The sequence below is a fragment of the Abramis brama genome (assembly GCF_963993115.1).
Source record: "Abramis brama genome assembly, chromosome: 5".
Classification (NCBI taxonomy): Eukaryota; Metazoa; Chordata; class Actinopteri; order Cypriniformes; family Leuciscidae; genus Abramis; species Abramis brama.
Genome location: NC_139967.1, coordinates 19180704 through 19198582, shown reverse-complemented (window position 1 = coordinate 19198582; position 17879 = coordinate 19180704). Strand labels below are relative to the sequence as shown.

At 39.5% G+C, this 17879-nt stretch overlaps 1 protein-coding gene across 1 annotated transcript; it reads left to right on the top strand.

Annotated features, from left to right (window-relative positions):
- The first annotated feature begins 6420 nt into the window (after nucleotides 1–6420).
- Nucleotides 6421–16802, top strand: LOC311082569 (myosin heavy chain, fast skeletal muscle-like). The gene is made up of 39 exons (XM_084113473.1): nucleotides 6421–6635; nucleotides 6730–6873; nucleotides 6957–7113; nucleotides 7220–7247; nucleotides 7420–7522; nucleotides 7688–7780; nucleotides 7903–7966; nucleotides 8060–8158; nucleotides 8237–8340; nucleotides 8423–8561; nucleotides 8786–8904; nucleotides 8992–9141; nucleotides 9233–9403; nucleotides 9496–9796; nucleotides 9906–9970; nucleotides 10063–10150; nucleotides 10245–10362; nucleotides 10445–10568; nucleotides 10674–10810; nucleotides 10899–11154; nucleotides 11245–11487; nucleotides 11594–11770; nucleotides 11859–12004; nucleotides 12092–12182; nucleotides 12267–12656; nucleotides 12732–12858; nucleotides 13059–13177; nucleotides 13258–13454; nucleotides 13538–13721; nucleotides 13827–13992; nucleotides 14451–14575; nucleotides 14693–15001; nucleotides 15129–15332; nucleotides 15415–15540; nucleotides 15636–15806; nucleotides 15891–15995; nucleotides 16120–16215; nucleotides 16324–16455; nucleotides 16686–16802. Exons 1-39 carry the CDS (start codon nucleotides 6429–6431, stop codon nucleotides 16698–16700), a joined length of 5790 nt encoding a protein of 1929 aa, XP_083969599.1. The 5' UTR covers nucleotides 6421–6428; the 3' UTR covers nucleotides 16701–16802.
- Nucleotides 16803–17879: the final 1077 nt, after the last annotated feature.

Here is a 17879-nt window from a genome sequence, read left to right as displayed (position 1 = left end):
CAACTCCTCCGTCACTTCAAATTGTTCATTAATACCCCTGATGAAAATAGCTAGCTGCGCAATGTCTGTTTTGTCTGTGCTTTCGTCGAGCGCCAAAGAGTATGCAGTGAAAACTCTAGCTTTGCCGCGCAATTGATCATAAATGTCACTCGACAACTCGCTAATCCGCTCGGCCACTGTGTTTGCAGATAGAGAGAGATTGTTGAACAAGCCCTTCTTTTCTGGACATAGAATCTCAGCGACTTTTAACATACAATCCTTCATAAACTGCCCTTCAGTGAATGGCTTTCCTGCTTTAGCGATCAACTCACTCACCACATAACTTGCTTCAACTGCAGCATCAGCATCCTTTTTAGCTTTGTGGAAAAGGCTTTGCTGGGACATTAGCTCTCTCTTCAACTTCATGGCTGTCTTCTCTCTCGTCTGCCTGGTACTTCTCATACTGTTCTCCATGTTTAGTTGTGTAATGATGCTTGAGATTATACTCCTTTAGGACTGCGACTTTTTCTTTGCATATCAGACAGGTAGCATTTCCATTAAACTCCACAAAAAAATACTGCAATGTCCATCTTTCTTGAAACTGTCTGTGTTCATCATCCACTTTCCTTTTCGGTTTAGAAAGAGACATATTTTAAATTTCTTTAGCAGCCAAACAAATATACTCCTAGGACCAAAATCAGCTCTCTTATCAAATATGCCGGGTTTGCGCGTTTTTTTTATTTTTTTTTTAAATTACGCATTCACGTTTTTTTGGGGGGGGCTCTGGCGCTGATCCTGCGCCCGCTCCAGCCCAGAGTTTCCTTCGCCGCTGGTCCCGCTTAGCTCAAAGCCCTCTTCACCGCTGGTCCTGCCCAGCCTAAGACCCTCTTTGCTGTCGGACCTCCCCTTTCCTGTCAATTTCCCCATTAAAATTTTGGGGGGGCGCAGTATACCTGCTAGGGGGACCGCGGAGGTCTCTCCGACGAGGTTCCCAGTACCACCATGGCCACCTGAAAAAACATCTCCGCCATGGCCGCCCGAAGGGTCGTCTCCGCCATGGCCGCCTGACCAGCCTGCTCCACCTGGACCGTCCTGGAGTCCAGGATGCCCACCCTCCCACCCTATTTGTTGGTATATTTGTACTATCTAGTGGGGGGGGGGGGGGGGGGTTATGTCATGTTCACCATCTGTCTCTGCACTACAATTCCCAGAATCCTCTTTGGCACACCTGCATTCACTCTCTCCAGATTACTAATCACCTGCACCTGTTCATAATCAGCAGCCTCATCAGCAAGCTCTATAAAACACTCACCACAGCCTCAGTTCATTGTCAAGCCTCCAACAGGAACAGACCATTATCCATTGTCTCCTGAAGTCTCTGATGCATCACGATTCTGCAAAGTAACGTATACTCACCTGTGAAACACTAACATCTGTATCATTGTTCCGCTGTCTCCAGAAATCCTGTTTGACTCCATGTTACCAGTGATCCTGTATCCTCCTGAGCTTCCTGTGTTCACTCCGAGCTTGCTTGCTAGCGACTGCATCTGAAAGGGAAAAGACAAGTATTAATGAACTGTAACTGCTTGACATCAACTAACCTGAAGATAACATGCTCATCTGTTGTCTGCCCCGCACTGAGTGATCTTCACCGAATCTGCACCTGAACTCTGAATACTCACCTTGCACTCTTGTCTATTTGAATAAAACTGTGTTTGGATTCACTTACCTCTGTCTCCGTGCCTGTATCCTGACACCCGCGGGCCGGCAGTTTGAGACCCCTGATCTAAACTCATGTTGCCAAGTCCTAATAGAAAAATATTTAATTACAGATATGCATTTTGTGATGTGGAAAACTTGTTGAGGAGGCTGAAATTACAGCTTGGTTAACTGAAAGGTCAGGCTAATACAATGACACTGAGTATTTGTATAAGGTAAGCTTGCCAGCAGGATCAGGGGAAGGTATCTGTTGGTATAGAGTGTTATGAGATAACACATTTTTGTTATGAAAAGCAGTTTAGATCAGTTCATCAAATGAATATATGATCATCATCGTTATTCATATATGCTTAAATGATTGGAAAATCTGGTAACACTTTATTTTACATTGTCATTGTTACAGATGTTGTAATAACTATAAATGATGCATAATTACATGCAACTAACCCTACACCAAAACCCTATTCCTAACCCTAAGTACATAGTATTACTCTTTACTTAAATATATAATTATACTGTAACAAGGACACCTTAAAATAAAATGTAACTGACAATCCTCTAGTAGGCTTTTAGCTGTGTCCAGAAATTACATCACTCATAGTTCTGTCATGACAACTCTCGGGAGATTGGTATGGTAATGGAGATTGGCTGGCAATGGATATAGCAATGTTAATATATTTGGTCTTGGCGGAAAAAGATCTGCTATGCTGCTGCTGCAGAGCAAGTACCGAGACATGCTACTGCGAACACCTTCACAGACATTTCTGTGAGCATTTAAGACATGCTGCTGCTGCACATGTAACATGAATTAACCCCGTAGCAGATCTATGCAGGTGGAGCTGGGGAAGGTGGAGGGTTCTAAAAGTGTGCTGCAGACTGTAACAGCAAACAATGGCAACTATTTGAATGTTTGAGCAGCAAGCTCATTGGTCGCTGATGCAACACTAACTGTGCTATTTAGATAACGACATGATTGCTACCAATAAGTTAACCCTTCAAAGTCGACTGACACTCTAGAGCGCCAAAGTGCGCACGCCTGACATATCTATTAATAGCCTCGGAATGGATTAAGGTATTAACTTAGTTTTTTTTACTATGAAAAAGCTGACATTCGTCTGCGTAATAATGAGTAGACTGTGTTGACTTCCGCGAATGATAAGCCTTCCGTATTTGAGTGCAAATCTATAGCATTTTACCGTAAAACAGAGAAATGGTAGCTACTTTACCCAATCAAATGATAAAATGCTGTTGGTGTGTGAACCAATCACAGACCAATATAAAACAAACAAGGACGTTGTCAGCTGTCCTAGGAATGTAAAAAAGGGAGGGGTTTGGAATAAATCTTGCGCGTCTTCCCAGACACAACCTTTTTATATCTTTGGACACAATATATTTGGATTACTTTGGAGATAGACGTTTTTGTACTGGTCAGATTTTACAGAAAATCAACATGGCCAAATGAAGATCCACTGCCGAGCAAGCTGCTGAAATGATTTTTTTTGAGAGCGATGAGAGTGATAACGGATCTGATCCAGATCGATTTGATTCAGATGAAGAGGATCAAATTATGGACGGAATCGATCCATTTGAGGAGTAAGTATGAAGGCAATATTGCTGATAATATATTGTCTAATATATATTGTATCCTTTTTTTAGTAAAATTATTTTATTGTAGCTTTTCAGAAATAACGGTGCAGTAATCAAATAATGTGCGCCATTACTATTAGTAAGTAGATTTTAAAATGCATGGGCCTTTGTCTGCTACATAAACGGTAGTACAGTAGCCTATTGCTAAAATGAGATTGCAGTTTTGGCTGCATGTAGTCCATCTTCATTTATTGCATAGTAATAAGCTATTTCGTTTACTTTGCTTGTCTATTTTATTGCAATGTTTTTTAGGGAAATTTTATTGTAGCTTTTCAGAAATAATGGTGCTGTAAGCCTTATCTAAGGCCTGTACTATTTGTCTACATAAAGCTGAAATGGGGAGGGGGTTTGGTTTAGACCAGTGGTTCCCAAACCTGTCCTGCCGGCACCCCAACACTGCACATTTTCTTTGTCTCCCTAATCAAACACACCTGATTCAACTCATCAGCTCATTAACCCATGTGATAATGAGCTGATGAGTTGAATCAGGTGTGTTTGATTAGGGAGACAAAGAAAACGTGCAGTGTTGGGGTGCCGGCAGGACAGGTTTGGGAACCACTGGTTTAGACATTGTATTTACTCTGTGCATATAATACTATGATGAAGGCTCCAGTAATAATTTGTTGTTAGAAGTTCTATGACTCTTTACTTGATGTAAAAAATTCACACATGATGATGAATAGCTAATCTTTATTTACCACATTGTAATAAAGGCTGTACAACTTACAGCCTTTATTACAACTCCATCCAGTTCTCCTGTTTTTGCGGACTGTTTCTTGCTCTCTGTTGCCTGAGTATTGGATTATTGCCTGGGCTGACGTTTACTGCTGTTTCCTTCAGCGGTCCCCGTCTACTAGGATCTGATTACAGCCCACTGCAGTCCCCTGCACTGTCAAGGACCTAACTGCTGACACCTGTGTCTGATCTGATTGCTCGTCAGCACAGCTGACGCTGATAAGCGATCAGACCAGAGCAGTACACACAGAATGAACAGGCTGAGCTGAGTTTGGTGGATGTAGCTTTAAACCTCTAGAAGGAAGCTCTAAGGCCACGTAAGCACTGCAGCTAAATTCAGCTGTCAGTCACCTTTTAGTGCTTAATCCTGTTCTGTACACACACAGTTTAGTAATTTAAGGTAGTGACAACTGCATTTACAAAAACAAAAAACAAAACAAAACTGAACATCTACTTGTTAATGACGTACAACGAGAGATATGAGAGACAACAAACAAGATATTCTATTTACAGGATGGTAATTAGCATTGTTTGTTGGTTTTGACCACTCAAGGGTGAACATGTGGTTTTGAATCATTTTAGTCTCCATGTGGCTGAGGCTTAGACTGTAGCTGCAAGACCAAGAAATGTCTACAATATTTGAATATTTGCAGAAATTATAACAAAGGGATTTTTGCATGACGGGAATGTGCCACAGGGGGAGGGGGAGGGGAGGTGAAGGGGGAGGGGAGGTGAAGGGGGAGGGGAGGTGAAGGGGGAGGGTAGGGGAAGGGGAAGGGGGAGGGGGATTGGGAGGGGGAGGGGTGGCGGTGGCTGAATGTATGTCTACCCTCTTTCCAAAATAGGATTTCTTTACTTCAGTGTGTGTCATATGTCAAAGTAAGATATTAATAGACTAAAATATAATTATAATACACAATAACTTTGAAATGGAAGTTTAGGATAAAGGTTTGACTTATAACTGATTTCATCAGGTAGGATGTCTGTCAGTCTGTCCATACATTTCTTATAAAATGGGTCAAGAAAGCTCATATCAAAATATGTGAGGTTGCCCATGTATAGATTCTGCTTGGTGTGCATTATCAACTTCTATAAAAGCCAAGAGGGTAGTCCAGAAGAGATGCAGAGAAGAGAAGAGACCTCAGAAGTTCCATCAAGTGGTAAGAGCCTGTGCTGACTGTGACTGAAAGGAATTTAACATCATCACTTATGCGTCTGTACTCAAAGTAATTGTGTTTTTTATTTATATTAATACATTGTAATGATTTTTTTTTATTTTTTTATTTTTTTTTATCCACAGTTAAAAAAGTGAACATTTCATCTGGTCTCAAGGACAAAAGGCAAGTGAGTTTATGATTCAGTGTGTGGATTAGGGCAGAAGAAAACAGTTGTTATAGTCTGTATTATAGACGAAAACTGGTGAAGCATGCTGTTTTTAAAAACCTATGTAATTTATTTACAAAGAAATGTGTTTTTAGTAATTTATTAGTAAGATGAATTTAAGGAAGGGGTCCCATTGACCTTTTTTTGGTGCCAAATATACCAACTATTGTATTCGCTTTTATTGTGTTGTATCTGTATTGTATTTTGTTTTTCTTCTACCACTTTTGAGTCTATGAAAGCCCATAGAACCCCTTGTGGGAAAGTTATACAAATTTGGCCCAAATGCAGAGGACATTTGACACATTTATGTGCAGACTCAGTCTGAGGAAACAGAAAAAGAAGCGGGAAAGGGCCAGTTGATGATGCTATAATAGAGCAAAACATGAAATTGGTTCAAACTACAGAACTGATGGTCTGATTAAATTCAAACTTGGGATGCAGTGTTGCTATCATAATCCATCATGAGATTTGCATAAATATAAATCATTAGAAAAGTTAATATAATGAAACCAAATCTGTGACAGAAATTTCTTAATATTTGTCAGGAAATATTTGTCTGTTTCATGCATACTCGTAGCAGGAGGATGCACTCGGGCAGAGAGACCACAAGTGAGACTCATAGTCGGCAGTGAAAATTGTCCTGAAACTTCATATATGCCACAATTCATATTGTACTTTATGTGCCAACCCCTGACACTAGCATTTCAATTTCATCACCAGAAAGACATATTCAATCGATATTTTTTGCCATTAATGGGCCCCTTACCTGCTTCTTGCTTTCTATTTAAATGTTTATCTAGTATTGTTTTATGTGTCTGTATTCATGAGTAAGCCTACACTTAGGAATATGCCTCTTTCCTAACACAATTCATGTGTTTAATATTTTGTATGTCTTGCCTTTGTTGAATATTTATGAAATTTGTAATGGATAAGTTGATATTTTCTCTCTTTAGTAAGCCGCCACCATGAGTACAGACGCGGAGATGGAGATTTATGGCAAAGCTGCCATTTACCTTCGTAAGCCTGAGAGGGAGAGAATGGAGGCTCAGGCCAGACCGTTTGATGCCAAGACTGCCTGCTATGTGGTTGATGCCAAAGAGTTGTACCTCAAGGGAACAATCAAGAGCAAAGACGGTGGCAAAGTCACAGTTGTTTTGCTTGACACTAAGGAGGTAAATTTGAATTTCCATTTCATGTAGATGCTCATTAAATTACTTATTACATTGTTTTCTTTTATATCTAATATCTAATTTATCAAATGTATAGGAGAGAGTTGCTAAGGAAGAAGATGTCTACCCAATGAATCCTCCCAAGTATGACAAGATTGAGGACATGGCCATGATGACCCATCTCAATGAAGCCTCTGTGCTGTATAACCTCAAAGAGCGTTATGCTGCATGGATGATCTACGTAAGTTCTGAAACGACATAAAAAGCATTTAAGTTCATTTTTTCTGTGTTGTTGGACTCTGACCATGTCTCTGCTCATTTCAGACCTACTCTGGACTCTTCTGCGCGACTGTGAACCCCTACAAGTGGCTCCCAGTGTATGATGCAGAAGTGGTGTCTGCCTACAGAGGCAAAAAGCGTATGGAGGCCCCACCCCACATCTTCTCTGTCTCTGACAACGCATATCAGTTCATGCAGTGTGGTAAGACATTATGGAATTAAATTCTACAGAATTAATTAAGATGAAGTAGATGTTGCTGTTAATATAATAACTATATACCGGATATTTTACAAATTTCAATCAACAGATAGAGAAAACCAGTCTGTCCTGATTACGTAAGTATTTTCATTTAATTTCAGACCATGACAAAAATGAAAAGTATAACATAGATGGAAAATTTATGGAGATATTTACAAAATAGAATTTAAGATTGAACAAAGATTGAATATACTTTTGAAAAGTCTACATGTCTTTCAAACTTCTGTCTTCTAATCTCTTATAAACCAGTGGAGAATCTGGTGCTGGAAAGACTGTGAACACAAAACGTGTCATCCAGTACTTTGCCACAGTTGCAGTGTCAGGTGTCAAGAAAGAGTCCAGTAAAATAAAGGTATGAGATACAAAACTATGTCATATATAATATTTTAAAAGATGATGATTTACACTCATCTCACAAACTATACGATATGTGAATTTGTGAAATGCCTATAAATTGTGTTTAGTCATGAAATAGAAAAACAATTGAAAATAAATGAAAACCCTTCAAACATCACAGGGCTCTCTTGAGGACCAGATCATTGCTGCCAACCCTCTGCTTGAGGCTTATGGTAATGCCAAGACTGTGAGAAATGACAACTCCTCTCGTTTTGTAAGTTAACCACTGTTTATTTACAGTACAGATGGTCAGTTGTGTTTAATTTTACTGTACATAGTTTTCTATAAAGAGATTATAATAATTATTTATGTATTATACTATTATGATTTAAACAGGGTAAATTCATCAGAATTCATTTCGGCGCCACTGGAAAACTGGCTAGTGCTGACATTGAGACATGTAGGTGGACATGATTTTATTGATCCATCCTGAACAGTTGTCTTTGTCTGTCACTCTTCAGATGATTGTGACTCAAGTACATTCTCTCAACAGATCTGCTGGAGAAGTCTCGAGTGTCATTCCAGCTTCCAGATGAGAGAGGCTACCACATCTTCTTCCAGATGATGACCAACCATAAGCCTGAGATTATTGGTAGGTTCACATTTCATTAATTCAATGTTTCAGATAATATTGTAAGATGCTCTTTCATAAATGCTGTGTATTTTACAGAAATGTCGCTCATCACCACCAACCCCTATGACTTCCCCATGTGCAGTCAGGGTCAGATCACAGTGGCCAGCATTGATGATAAAGCTGAGCTGGATGCTACTGATGTGAGTCATTGCTATTTGAATATTGATATATTCTATTTAAATATGGAAAATTATATATTTTATTATTCTCTGTAATTTACAGGATGCTATTGACATTCTTGGTTTCTCAAGTGAGGAGAAAATGTGCATCTACAAGTTCACTGGAGCGGTGCTTCATCATGGTAACATGAAGTTCAAGCAGAAGCAGCGTGAGGAGCAGGCTGAGCCTGATGGCACAGAGGGTGAGACTTGTGTTATCCTGGGCTTTGAAATAGTAACCATTGCACCGACTTTGCTGACAACAGAAACTGTGTATAAAATGTTTAGTGTAAATATAAACTAGAAGTTGCATGCATATCAATAAATCTAAAAATGAAAGGGAAAGTACCTAGTGCCTGATTTATTATAATTTTACATAAAAGACTCTATAGAGCAAAAATAATTTATTTAAAAATGTATTTAACAGAGGCTGACAAAATCGCCTACCTTCTGGGTTTGAACTCTGCTGATATGCTGAAGGGTTTGTGCTACCCTAGAGTCAAGGTCGGAAATGAGTATGTGACCAAAGGCCAGACCGTACCACAGGTATAGTAACATTAATACATATGTTTAACCTAAAATTCTGGCTAATTGCAGAAGCAGAATAAAATATCCATTCTATTCTACTTACAGGTGTACAACTCTGTTAGCGCCTTGGCCAAATCTATCTATGAGAGGATGTTCTTGTGGATGGTCATTCGTATCAACCAGATGTTGGACACAAAACAACAAAGAAATTTCTACATTGGCGTACTGGATATTGCTGGCTTTGAGATCTTTGATGTAAGAATGATTATTTTATCTCTTTTTATGTCAAAATGAATGATATTCAGAAGGTAGTAAACGTTTTTGTCTTTTTTTTTTGTCCTCCAAGTACAACAGCATGGAGCAGCTGTGCATCAACTTCACCAATGAGAAACTGCAACAGTTTTTCAACCACACCATGTTTGTGCTGGAGCAAGAGGAGTACAAGAAGGAGGGCATTGTTTGGGAGTTCATTGATTTCGGCATGGACTTGGCTTCTTGCATTGAGCTCATTGAGAAGGTTATCAATGGTTTATGAATTTATTAATTTCCATTGATCCTATTCTCAAAATCTCCTATTTTTGATAATAAACAACATTCTTTTATAAACAGCCCATGGGTATCTTCTCCATCCTTGAAGAGGAGTGCATGTTCCCCAAGGCTTCAGACACTTCCTTCAAGAACAAGCTATATGATCAGCATCTTGGCAAGAACAAAGCTTTCGAGAAACCAAAGCCTGCCAAAGGCAAGGCTGAAGCCCACTTCTCCCTGGTTCACTACGCTGGAACTGTGGACTACAATATCACTGGCTGGTTGGACAAGAACAAGGATCCACTGAATGATTCTGTTCTGCAGCTGTACCAGAAGTCTTCTGTCAAACTGCTGGCTGCTCTCTACCCACCTGTTGTTGAGGGTAAAGAAAAAATCTATTTAACAAAACTTTGATTAAATTTTGAACTTTCTTTCTTGTTTTTGCATTTATTTTGCAACTTCTAGTTTCCTTTGTATTTTTATCTCAATAGATACTTCTAAAAAGGGAGGCAAGAAGAAGGGTGGCTCCATGCAGACTGTGTCCTCCCAGTTCAGGGTATGTATAGAGATGACATCACAGTAATATTGCTTCATTTTAGAAAAAAAAAAGAAATACAAAGCATGCCAACCTTTTTCTATTCTCCACAGGAGAACTTGGGCAAACTCATGACCAACTTGAGGAGCACTCACCCTCACTTTGTGCGTTGCCTGATTCCTAATGAGTCCAAGACTCCAGGTAAAGTATAAAAAAAAAAAAAAAAGTACAGATATTTTGGTTCTCAATATTTGAGTTAATTTACCAAGTTCATGGTGTAAACTGTTTGTTTTAGGTCTCATGGAGAACTTCCTGGTTATCCACCAGCTGAGGTGTAACGGTGTTCTGGAGGGCATCAGAATCTGCACAAAGGGCTTCCCCAGCAGAATCCAATATGGTGACTTTAAGCAGAGGTAAATGGGACCACATGAAAAGAACATTTACTAGGAGGCTCCTAATTAAAAGATATGAAGTATTTTGATACATTTTCCACAGATACAAGGTGCTGAATGCCGGTGTTATCCCAGATGGACAGTTTATGGATAACAAGAAGGCCAGTGAGAAACTCCTGGGATCCATCGATATTAATCATGACGACTACAGATTTGGACATACAAAGGTTCATTATTTAGCTTTACACATTCCAAAGATTCAGTGATCATGGTCATTTAGCTTATACAGTTTAAATCAATATATTTAAATTGACTGTTTTACATAAATTCAGGTGTTCTTCAAAGCTGGTCTTCTGGGTGTTCTTGAGGAGATGCGTGATGAGAAACTGGCTACTCTGGTCACAATGACTCAGGCTCTCTGCCGTGGTTACCTGATGAGGAGGGAGTATGTGAAAATGATGGAGAGGAGGTGATTATTGTAATGAGTAAAGATGACATCAATGATAACTGTGCAAACTTAATGATGATTATGCCATTTAATGATGAATTATTCACAGGGAGGCGATTTACACCATCCAATACAACATCCGTTCATTCATGAATGTCAAACACTGGCCATGGATGAAGGTTTATTACAAGATTAAGCCTCTGCTTCAGAGTGCAGAGACTGAGAAGGAGCTGGCAAACATGAAAGAGGACTATGCAAAATGCAAAGAGGCTTTGGTTAAGGCTGAAGCCAAAAAGAAGGAGCTTGAAGAGAAGATGGTAGCACTGTTGCAAGAGAAAAATGATCTGCAGCTGCAAGTAGCATCTGTGAGTATATTTTATAATTAACTGAATTTTGGCTACATTAAAAATGAGCAAGGTTGTTTCCAATAAAATAGCAATCTATTTTACAAACAGGACTCTGAGAATCTCTCAGATGCTGAGGAGAGGTGTGAGGGTCTGATTAAAAGCAAAATCCAGCTTGAAGCTAAACTCAAAGAGACAACTGAGAGACTGGAGGATGAGGAAGAAATCAATGCTGAACTGACAGCCAAGAAGAGGAAACTGGAGGATGAGTGCTCTGAGCTGAAGAAAGACATTGATGACTTGGAGCTCACCTTGGCTAAAGTGGAGAAGGAGAAACATGCCACTGAGAATAAGGTTAGAGATTGAGTTGGTTTAAGATTAAATTTAATCTCTGTTTTATATATTGATATAGAATATGAATTTTGATATTTAAGCTTATTTGGAACAAAAAATCCTACAGGTCAAGAACTTGACTGAGGAAATGGCAGCTCAGGATGAGAGCATTGCTAAGGTTACGAAGGAGAAGAAAGCCCTCCAAGAGGCACATCAGCAGACACTGGATGATCTTCAGGCCGAGGAGGACAAAGTCAACACCTTGACCAAATCCAAGACAAAGCTTGAGCAGCAAGTTGATGATGTGAGTTGATTATGTAAATTAATTATATTAATTCATCAAATCAACTGTTTTCTGCTGTGAACATATTTTATATATCATTGTCCTGTAGCTTGAGGGTTCCCTTGAACAAGAGAAGAAGCTCCGCATGGACCTGGAGAGAACCAAGAGAAAGCTTGAAGGAGACCTGAAATTATCCCAAGAGTCCATCATGGACTTGGAGAATGACAAGCAGCAATCAGAGGAGAAAATAAAAAAGTAATTAAAGCAGGAAATCTTTGAAAACATTGAATTTTTTTATTGTTGTGTTATGTTTTTTTTTTACAACTACTTATTGTTGAACAGGAAAGACTTTGAAACAAGTCAGCTGCTCAGCAAGATTGAAGATGAACAATCTCTAGGTGCTCAGCTTCAGAAGAAAATCAAGGAGCTTCAGGTATTTAGAGATTTTTTTCAAACATTACATCATTATGATCAAATACAGATAACCAAAAATCTAATTAACTACTTACCACCATAGGCCCGCATTGAGGAACTGGAGGAAGAGATCGAGGCTGAGCGCGCTGCTCGTGCTAAGGTTGAGAAGCAGAGAGCTGATCTCTCCAGGGAACTTGAGGAGATCAGTGAGAGGCTTGAGGAGGCTGGAGGAGCCACTGCTGCTCAGATCGAGATGAATAAGAAGCGTGAAGCTGAATTCCAGAAGCTGCGTCGTGATCTTGAAGAGTCCACCCTCCAGCATGAAGCTACTGCTGGTGCCCTCCGCAAGAAGCAGGCAGACAGTGTGGCCGAGCTGGGAGAGCAAATCGACAACCTGCAGCGTGTCAAGCAGAAGCTTGAGAAAGAGAAGAGCGAATTCAAAATGGAGATTGACGATCTTTCCAGCAACATGGAAGCTGTTTCCAAAGGAAAAGTAGGAAATTTTATGTTTAAAGAATACATAACATGTTGAAGTTTTTCAATTATCTAATGACTTTTGTATTTGCAGGCTAATCTTGAGAAGATGTGCCGCACACTTGAGGACCAACTTAGTGAAATAAAATCCAAGAATGATGAGAACATTCGCCAGTTAAATGACCTCAGTGCTCAAAGAGCAAGACTTCAAACTGAAAATGGTAACTAATGAAAATCATGAATACATTAATAGTATTCCAACAGTAACTGAGTGTGGTGTATTAAGATTATATATAGCACTGCATTTCTGACAGTCTTATCAGAAGAAAACGCACTTATTTACATTCTGCTTTCAAGGAATTTGTTTTGATAGTAACTGATAGACAGCACAATCTGACACAGTGAATCTAAATCTATACAGGTGAGTTTGCCCGTCAGCTGGAGGAGAAGGAGGCTCTGGTTTCTCAGCTCACCAGAGGCAAACAAGCTTTCACTCAGCAAATTGAGGAGCTTAAGAGGCTTATTGAAGAGGAGGTTAAGGTAATACAGCATAATCAATTCATGAATTACTTTACTGTAGAGACAATAATACAATAATATTATGTGACTTTGTCCCTTAGGCTAAGAACGCACTGGCCCATGCTGTGCAATCAGCCCGTCATGACTGCGACCTGCTCCGTGAGCAGTTTGAGGAAGAGCAGGAGGCAAAGGCTGAGCTGCAGCGGGGAATGTCAAAGGCCAACAGTGAGGTTGCTCAGTGGAGAACCAAATATGAAACTGATGCCATCCAGCGCACGGAGGAGCTTGAAGAGTCCAAGTATGTATATTATTGTATAATATTCCTAACTCTCACAGCTATTTTATAGATTAGAATTCAAAATAATGTGTATTACTTAACAGGAAGAAGCTGGCTCAGCGTCTGCAAGAGGCAGAGGAACAAGTTGAGGCTGTGAACTCCAAATGTGCATCTCTGGAGAAGACCAAACAGAGACTCCAGGGTGAGGTGGAGGACCTCATGATCGATGTGGAGAGAGCCAATGGTTTGGCTGCCAACCTTGACAAGAAGCAGAGGAACTTCGACAAGGTAAACAGTTTTAGTCATATTATATTCTCTTTGTAAAGTATTGCTGGAATGGGCTTTGTTCAACATTTTTTAAACAAACTATATCCTAAAATATCTCCACCAAAGGTCCTGGCAGAATGGAAGCAGAAATATGAGGAAGGTCAGGCCGAGCTGGAAGGTGCCCAGAAAGAGGCTCGTTCACTCAGCACTGAACTGTTCAAGATGAAGAACTCCTATGAGGAGAGCCTGGATCAGCTGGAGACCCTCAAGAGAGAGAACAAGAATCTGCAGCGTAAGAATGAAGCCGTTAAATTAGAAAAAAAACTTAAAGGGATTGTTCACCCACCCAAATTCTTTTACTAATTACTGACCCTCATGTCGTTCCAAACTCGTGAGACTTTTGTTCATATTCGGAACACAAATTAAGATCTTTTTTATGAAATCTGGGAGCTCAATTCATATGGATTAGTTTTATGATCTCTTTATAACCTTTTTGAAGCGTCAAAGAATCAATTGTGTAGCTGTCTATGGAGGGACAGAAAGCTTTCAAATTTCATCAAAAAGATCTTCATTTGTGTTCCAAAGATGAACAAAAGTCTTATGGGTTTGTAATGACATGAGGGTGAGTAATTAATGATAACATTTTCATTTTTGGGTGAACTATCCCTTTAAATGTTCTAATTCTCAGTGAGCATTAAAAAGTAAGCACATGTGCAGTATGATACATATTATATGTTTTTCTCTCTATAGAGGAGATTTCAGATCTGACAGAGCAGATAGGTGAGACTGGTAAGAGCATCCATGAGCTGGAAAAGGCCAAGAAGACAGTGGAGACTGAGAAGGCAGAGATTCAGACTGCCCTGGAAGAGGCTGAAGTGAGTATCTGGAGATCAATATGGAATTCTTGCTAGAACCATCATACAGTGTGGTATTCATCAATACACTGTGTGTATTTTCATTCTTATATTTAAATGTTGTTTTATTTTTCATAGGGTACACTGGAGCATGAGGAGTCCAAGATTCTTCGAGTCCAGCTTGAGCTAAACCAGATCAAGGGAGAGATTGATAGGAAGCTTGCAGAGAAGGATGAGGAGATGGAGCAGATCAAGAGGAACAGCCAGAGAGTCATTGAATCCATGCAGGGCACTCTGGACTCTGAAGTCAGGAGCAGGAATGATGCCTTGAGAATCAAGAAGAAGATGGAGGGAGACCTTAATGAGATGGAGATTCAGCTGAGTCACGCCAATCGCCAGGCTGCTGAGGCCCAGAAACAGCTCAGGAATGTTCAGGGACAACTCAAGGTATGCATAGGAATTCTTCTTTTTGACTTTGGGTTGTATTCATGTATTTTTTTAATAATCTAACATATGGTAAGTACAGCCTAGCAGAAATCACATCGGAAGCTCATTCTACAGCTATTATGTTCAGGATGCCCAACTGCACCTTGATGATGCCCAGAGAGGACAGGAAGACATGAAGGAGCAGGTGGCCATGGTGGAGCGCAGAAACACTCTGATGCAGTCTGAGATTGAGGAGCTGAGAGCTGCTCTGGAGCAGACAGAGAGAGGCCGCAAAGTGGCTGAACAAGAGCTGGTGGATATCAGTGAGCGTGCTGGGCTGCTGCACTCTCAGGTAAGGGCATATTGTTTCCCTGAAATTAAGGGAATTGAGAGCATCATTCAAAATGTTCAAACTGTTGCTTTCCATTTTGTAGAACACAAGTCTCCTGAACACCAAGAAGAAGCTTGAGGCTGACCTTGTTCAGGTCCAGAGTGAAGTTGATGACACTGTACAGGAAGCCAGAAATGCAGAGGAGAAGGCCAAGAAGGCCATCACTGATGTGAGAAACAGTAGCTGCCAAATGTTTTATATGACGCTTACGTAAATTTTACGTAAAAAATGTGGATCTAATAACATTCTGTATTAATGCAAAAGGCTGCAATGATGGCAGAAGAGCTGAAGAAGGAGCAGGACACCAGTTCTCACCTTGAGAGGATGAAGAAGAATCTGGAGGTCACAGTGAAGGACCTGCAGCACCGTCTGGATGAGGCTGAGAATCTGGCCATGAAAGGAGGAAAGAAACAACTCCAGAAGTTGGAGTCCAGAGTAAGCCTCTTTATAGTTATGATATGGGCAAGGTGAAGTATGTTATATTACGATTGGTTTGAATAAAAATAATATGTTCTTTAGGTCCGTGAGCTTGAGGCTGAAGTTGAAGCTGAGCAGAGACGTGGAGCTGATGCTGTTAAAGGTGTCCGCAAATATGAGAGGAGAGTGAAAGAGCTCACTTATCAGGTATGACCATATTCCTCACAAGTTTGTTCAGACAAAAGAGTCTGTATAATAGTGTATGTACTGACAATGCCTATTTTTAGTAAAGGATCAATGCTTAATTTTGTAAACATGTATTTTTTTGAAGACTGAAGAGGACAAGAAGAACATCACCAGACTCCAGGATTTGGTTGACAAACTGCAGCTGAAGGTCAAAGTCTACAAGAGGCAGGCTGAAGAGGCGGTATGTAAATCTAAAAGAACATTTAGACACTGTAATTATTTATATTGGAATTCTAATTTGATGAAACGTGATACATGAACCATATATATATTAAAAAAAAAACTTTAGGAGGAGCAAGGCAATGTTCACCTGTCCAAGTTGAGGAAGGTGCAGCATGAGCTTGAGGAGGCTGAGGAGCGTGCTGACATTTCTGAGTCTCAGGTCAACAAGCTCAGAGCCAAGAGCCGTGATACTGGAAAGGTTAGACTAAGTAGATGAGTTTTTTTTTTTTTTTTTTGCATTATTTATTCAACTTGTTTATCCAAATACATGAACTACCTCTTAGAAGTAGTAGTGGAACTATAATAATTGCATTTTGCTGATGTTACATATCCTGTATGACATTTGCACATCTGTATTCTCTTCATTATGTAAAGTGAAGAACATTTTTTGTTAATAAGACTAATATTTAACTCTTCCTTCTTTCCCAGGCCAAAGAAGAATGAATCTTTAACACTTGAAAGGAGCATTTGCTGAAGTCATATAATATGAATGTTTATTGTAAAAGTACCTTTCTTTATAAACCTGTTTATTTCAGCAAATAATTAGCCTTTGTGTGATTTTTCAACAAGATACACTATTACAACACTAATATTTGATCTGTATGATTACATTAAACCTTATTATTTGCATCACAAGAATGCTGAATATCAAGAGTGTCTTGAATCCAAATTTGAACTTTTAAAGGTTCCATAAAAGTTCAAAAGGTTTCATAAATTTTAATTCTCAGGTTTACTGAAAAGATTCCACCCTGGACTGATGTTATTGACTATTGCAATATTCTGTGAACTAGCCTTCCAGTTAGCACATTTAAGCCTCTACAGATGATCCAGAGATCAAAAAAGTAAATATAATACCTGGAAAAAGCTATCTGTAACCTATAACATTTATCATTTTCATTCAATTATATTATATTATATTATAATATATATTTTATATATATTATAATTATTATATTTAATATAATATAATATGATTTAATTAATTTATAATATAATGCATGCATTTATAATATAATACCCTATGAGCAAGCAACAAGGTGTTTTTCTGAAATACAAAAATATGAGTGAATGACACGTGTGGAGTACTAATCATACAACTCTCCCACACCAAGCACTGAATGAGCCAGAGATGGCTCAGTCACATCCAGTCTATAATATATCGCAAATGTTTGCGGTGATGCCCAGCTCGCTGCAGCACAAATGTCCTAAATAGAAACACCCTTGAACAGTGCCCAATAGGTAACCATTCCTGGAGTGAGCTTGAAGCTTTAATTTAGAGCTTAAATTTTTGCGTCTTTGTAACACATTACAATCACGTTTACCACTCAGTGAGAGAGTGGTAAAACTAAATGGGTCCCCCCTTATAATTGTCAGCACAAGAGACGAAGAGCGGACTGCTCTTTTGTAACAAACTCATCCTCTGCACATTGACCTTAGGAACAAACTCCGGATTAGTTTTCAGTGTAACTTTCGTTCCACCCACTAAAAACCACATACAGTGAGAATGTACAGACAAAGCGTGTAATTCACTCACCCGCTTTGATGTAGTTCAATCGGGGGCTGGAAGAGCACATCCAGAACCACAGATAAATCCCAGGATGGGATCAGAGACTTAGTGACCGG

What these genes read in the sequence shown, in the direction of transcription:
- LOC311082569 (XM_084113473.1), top strand. Translation starts at nt 6,429, where the DNA reads ATGAGTACAGACGCGGAGATGGAGATTTATGGCAAAGCTGCCATTTAC. An exon ending in GCATTGAGCTCATTGAGAAG is followed by an intron (nt 9,404 to 9,495) that starts GTTATCAATGGT and finishes TTTTATAAACAG; the next exon opens with CCCATGGGTATCTTCTCCAT. An exon ending in AGAAAATCAAGGAGCTTCAG is followed by an intron (nt 12,183 to 12,266) that starts GTATTTAGAGAT and finishes TTACCACCATAG; the next exon opens with GCCCGCATTGAGGAACTGGA.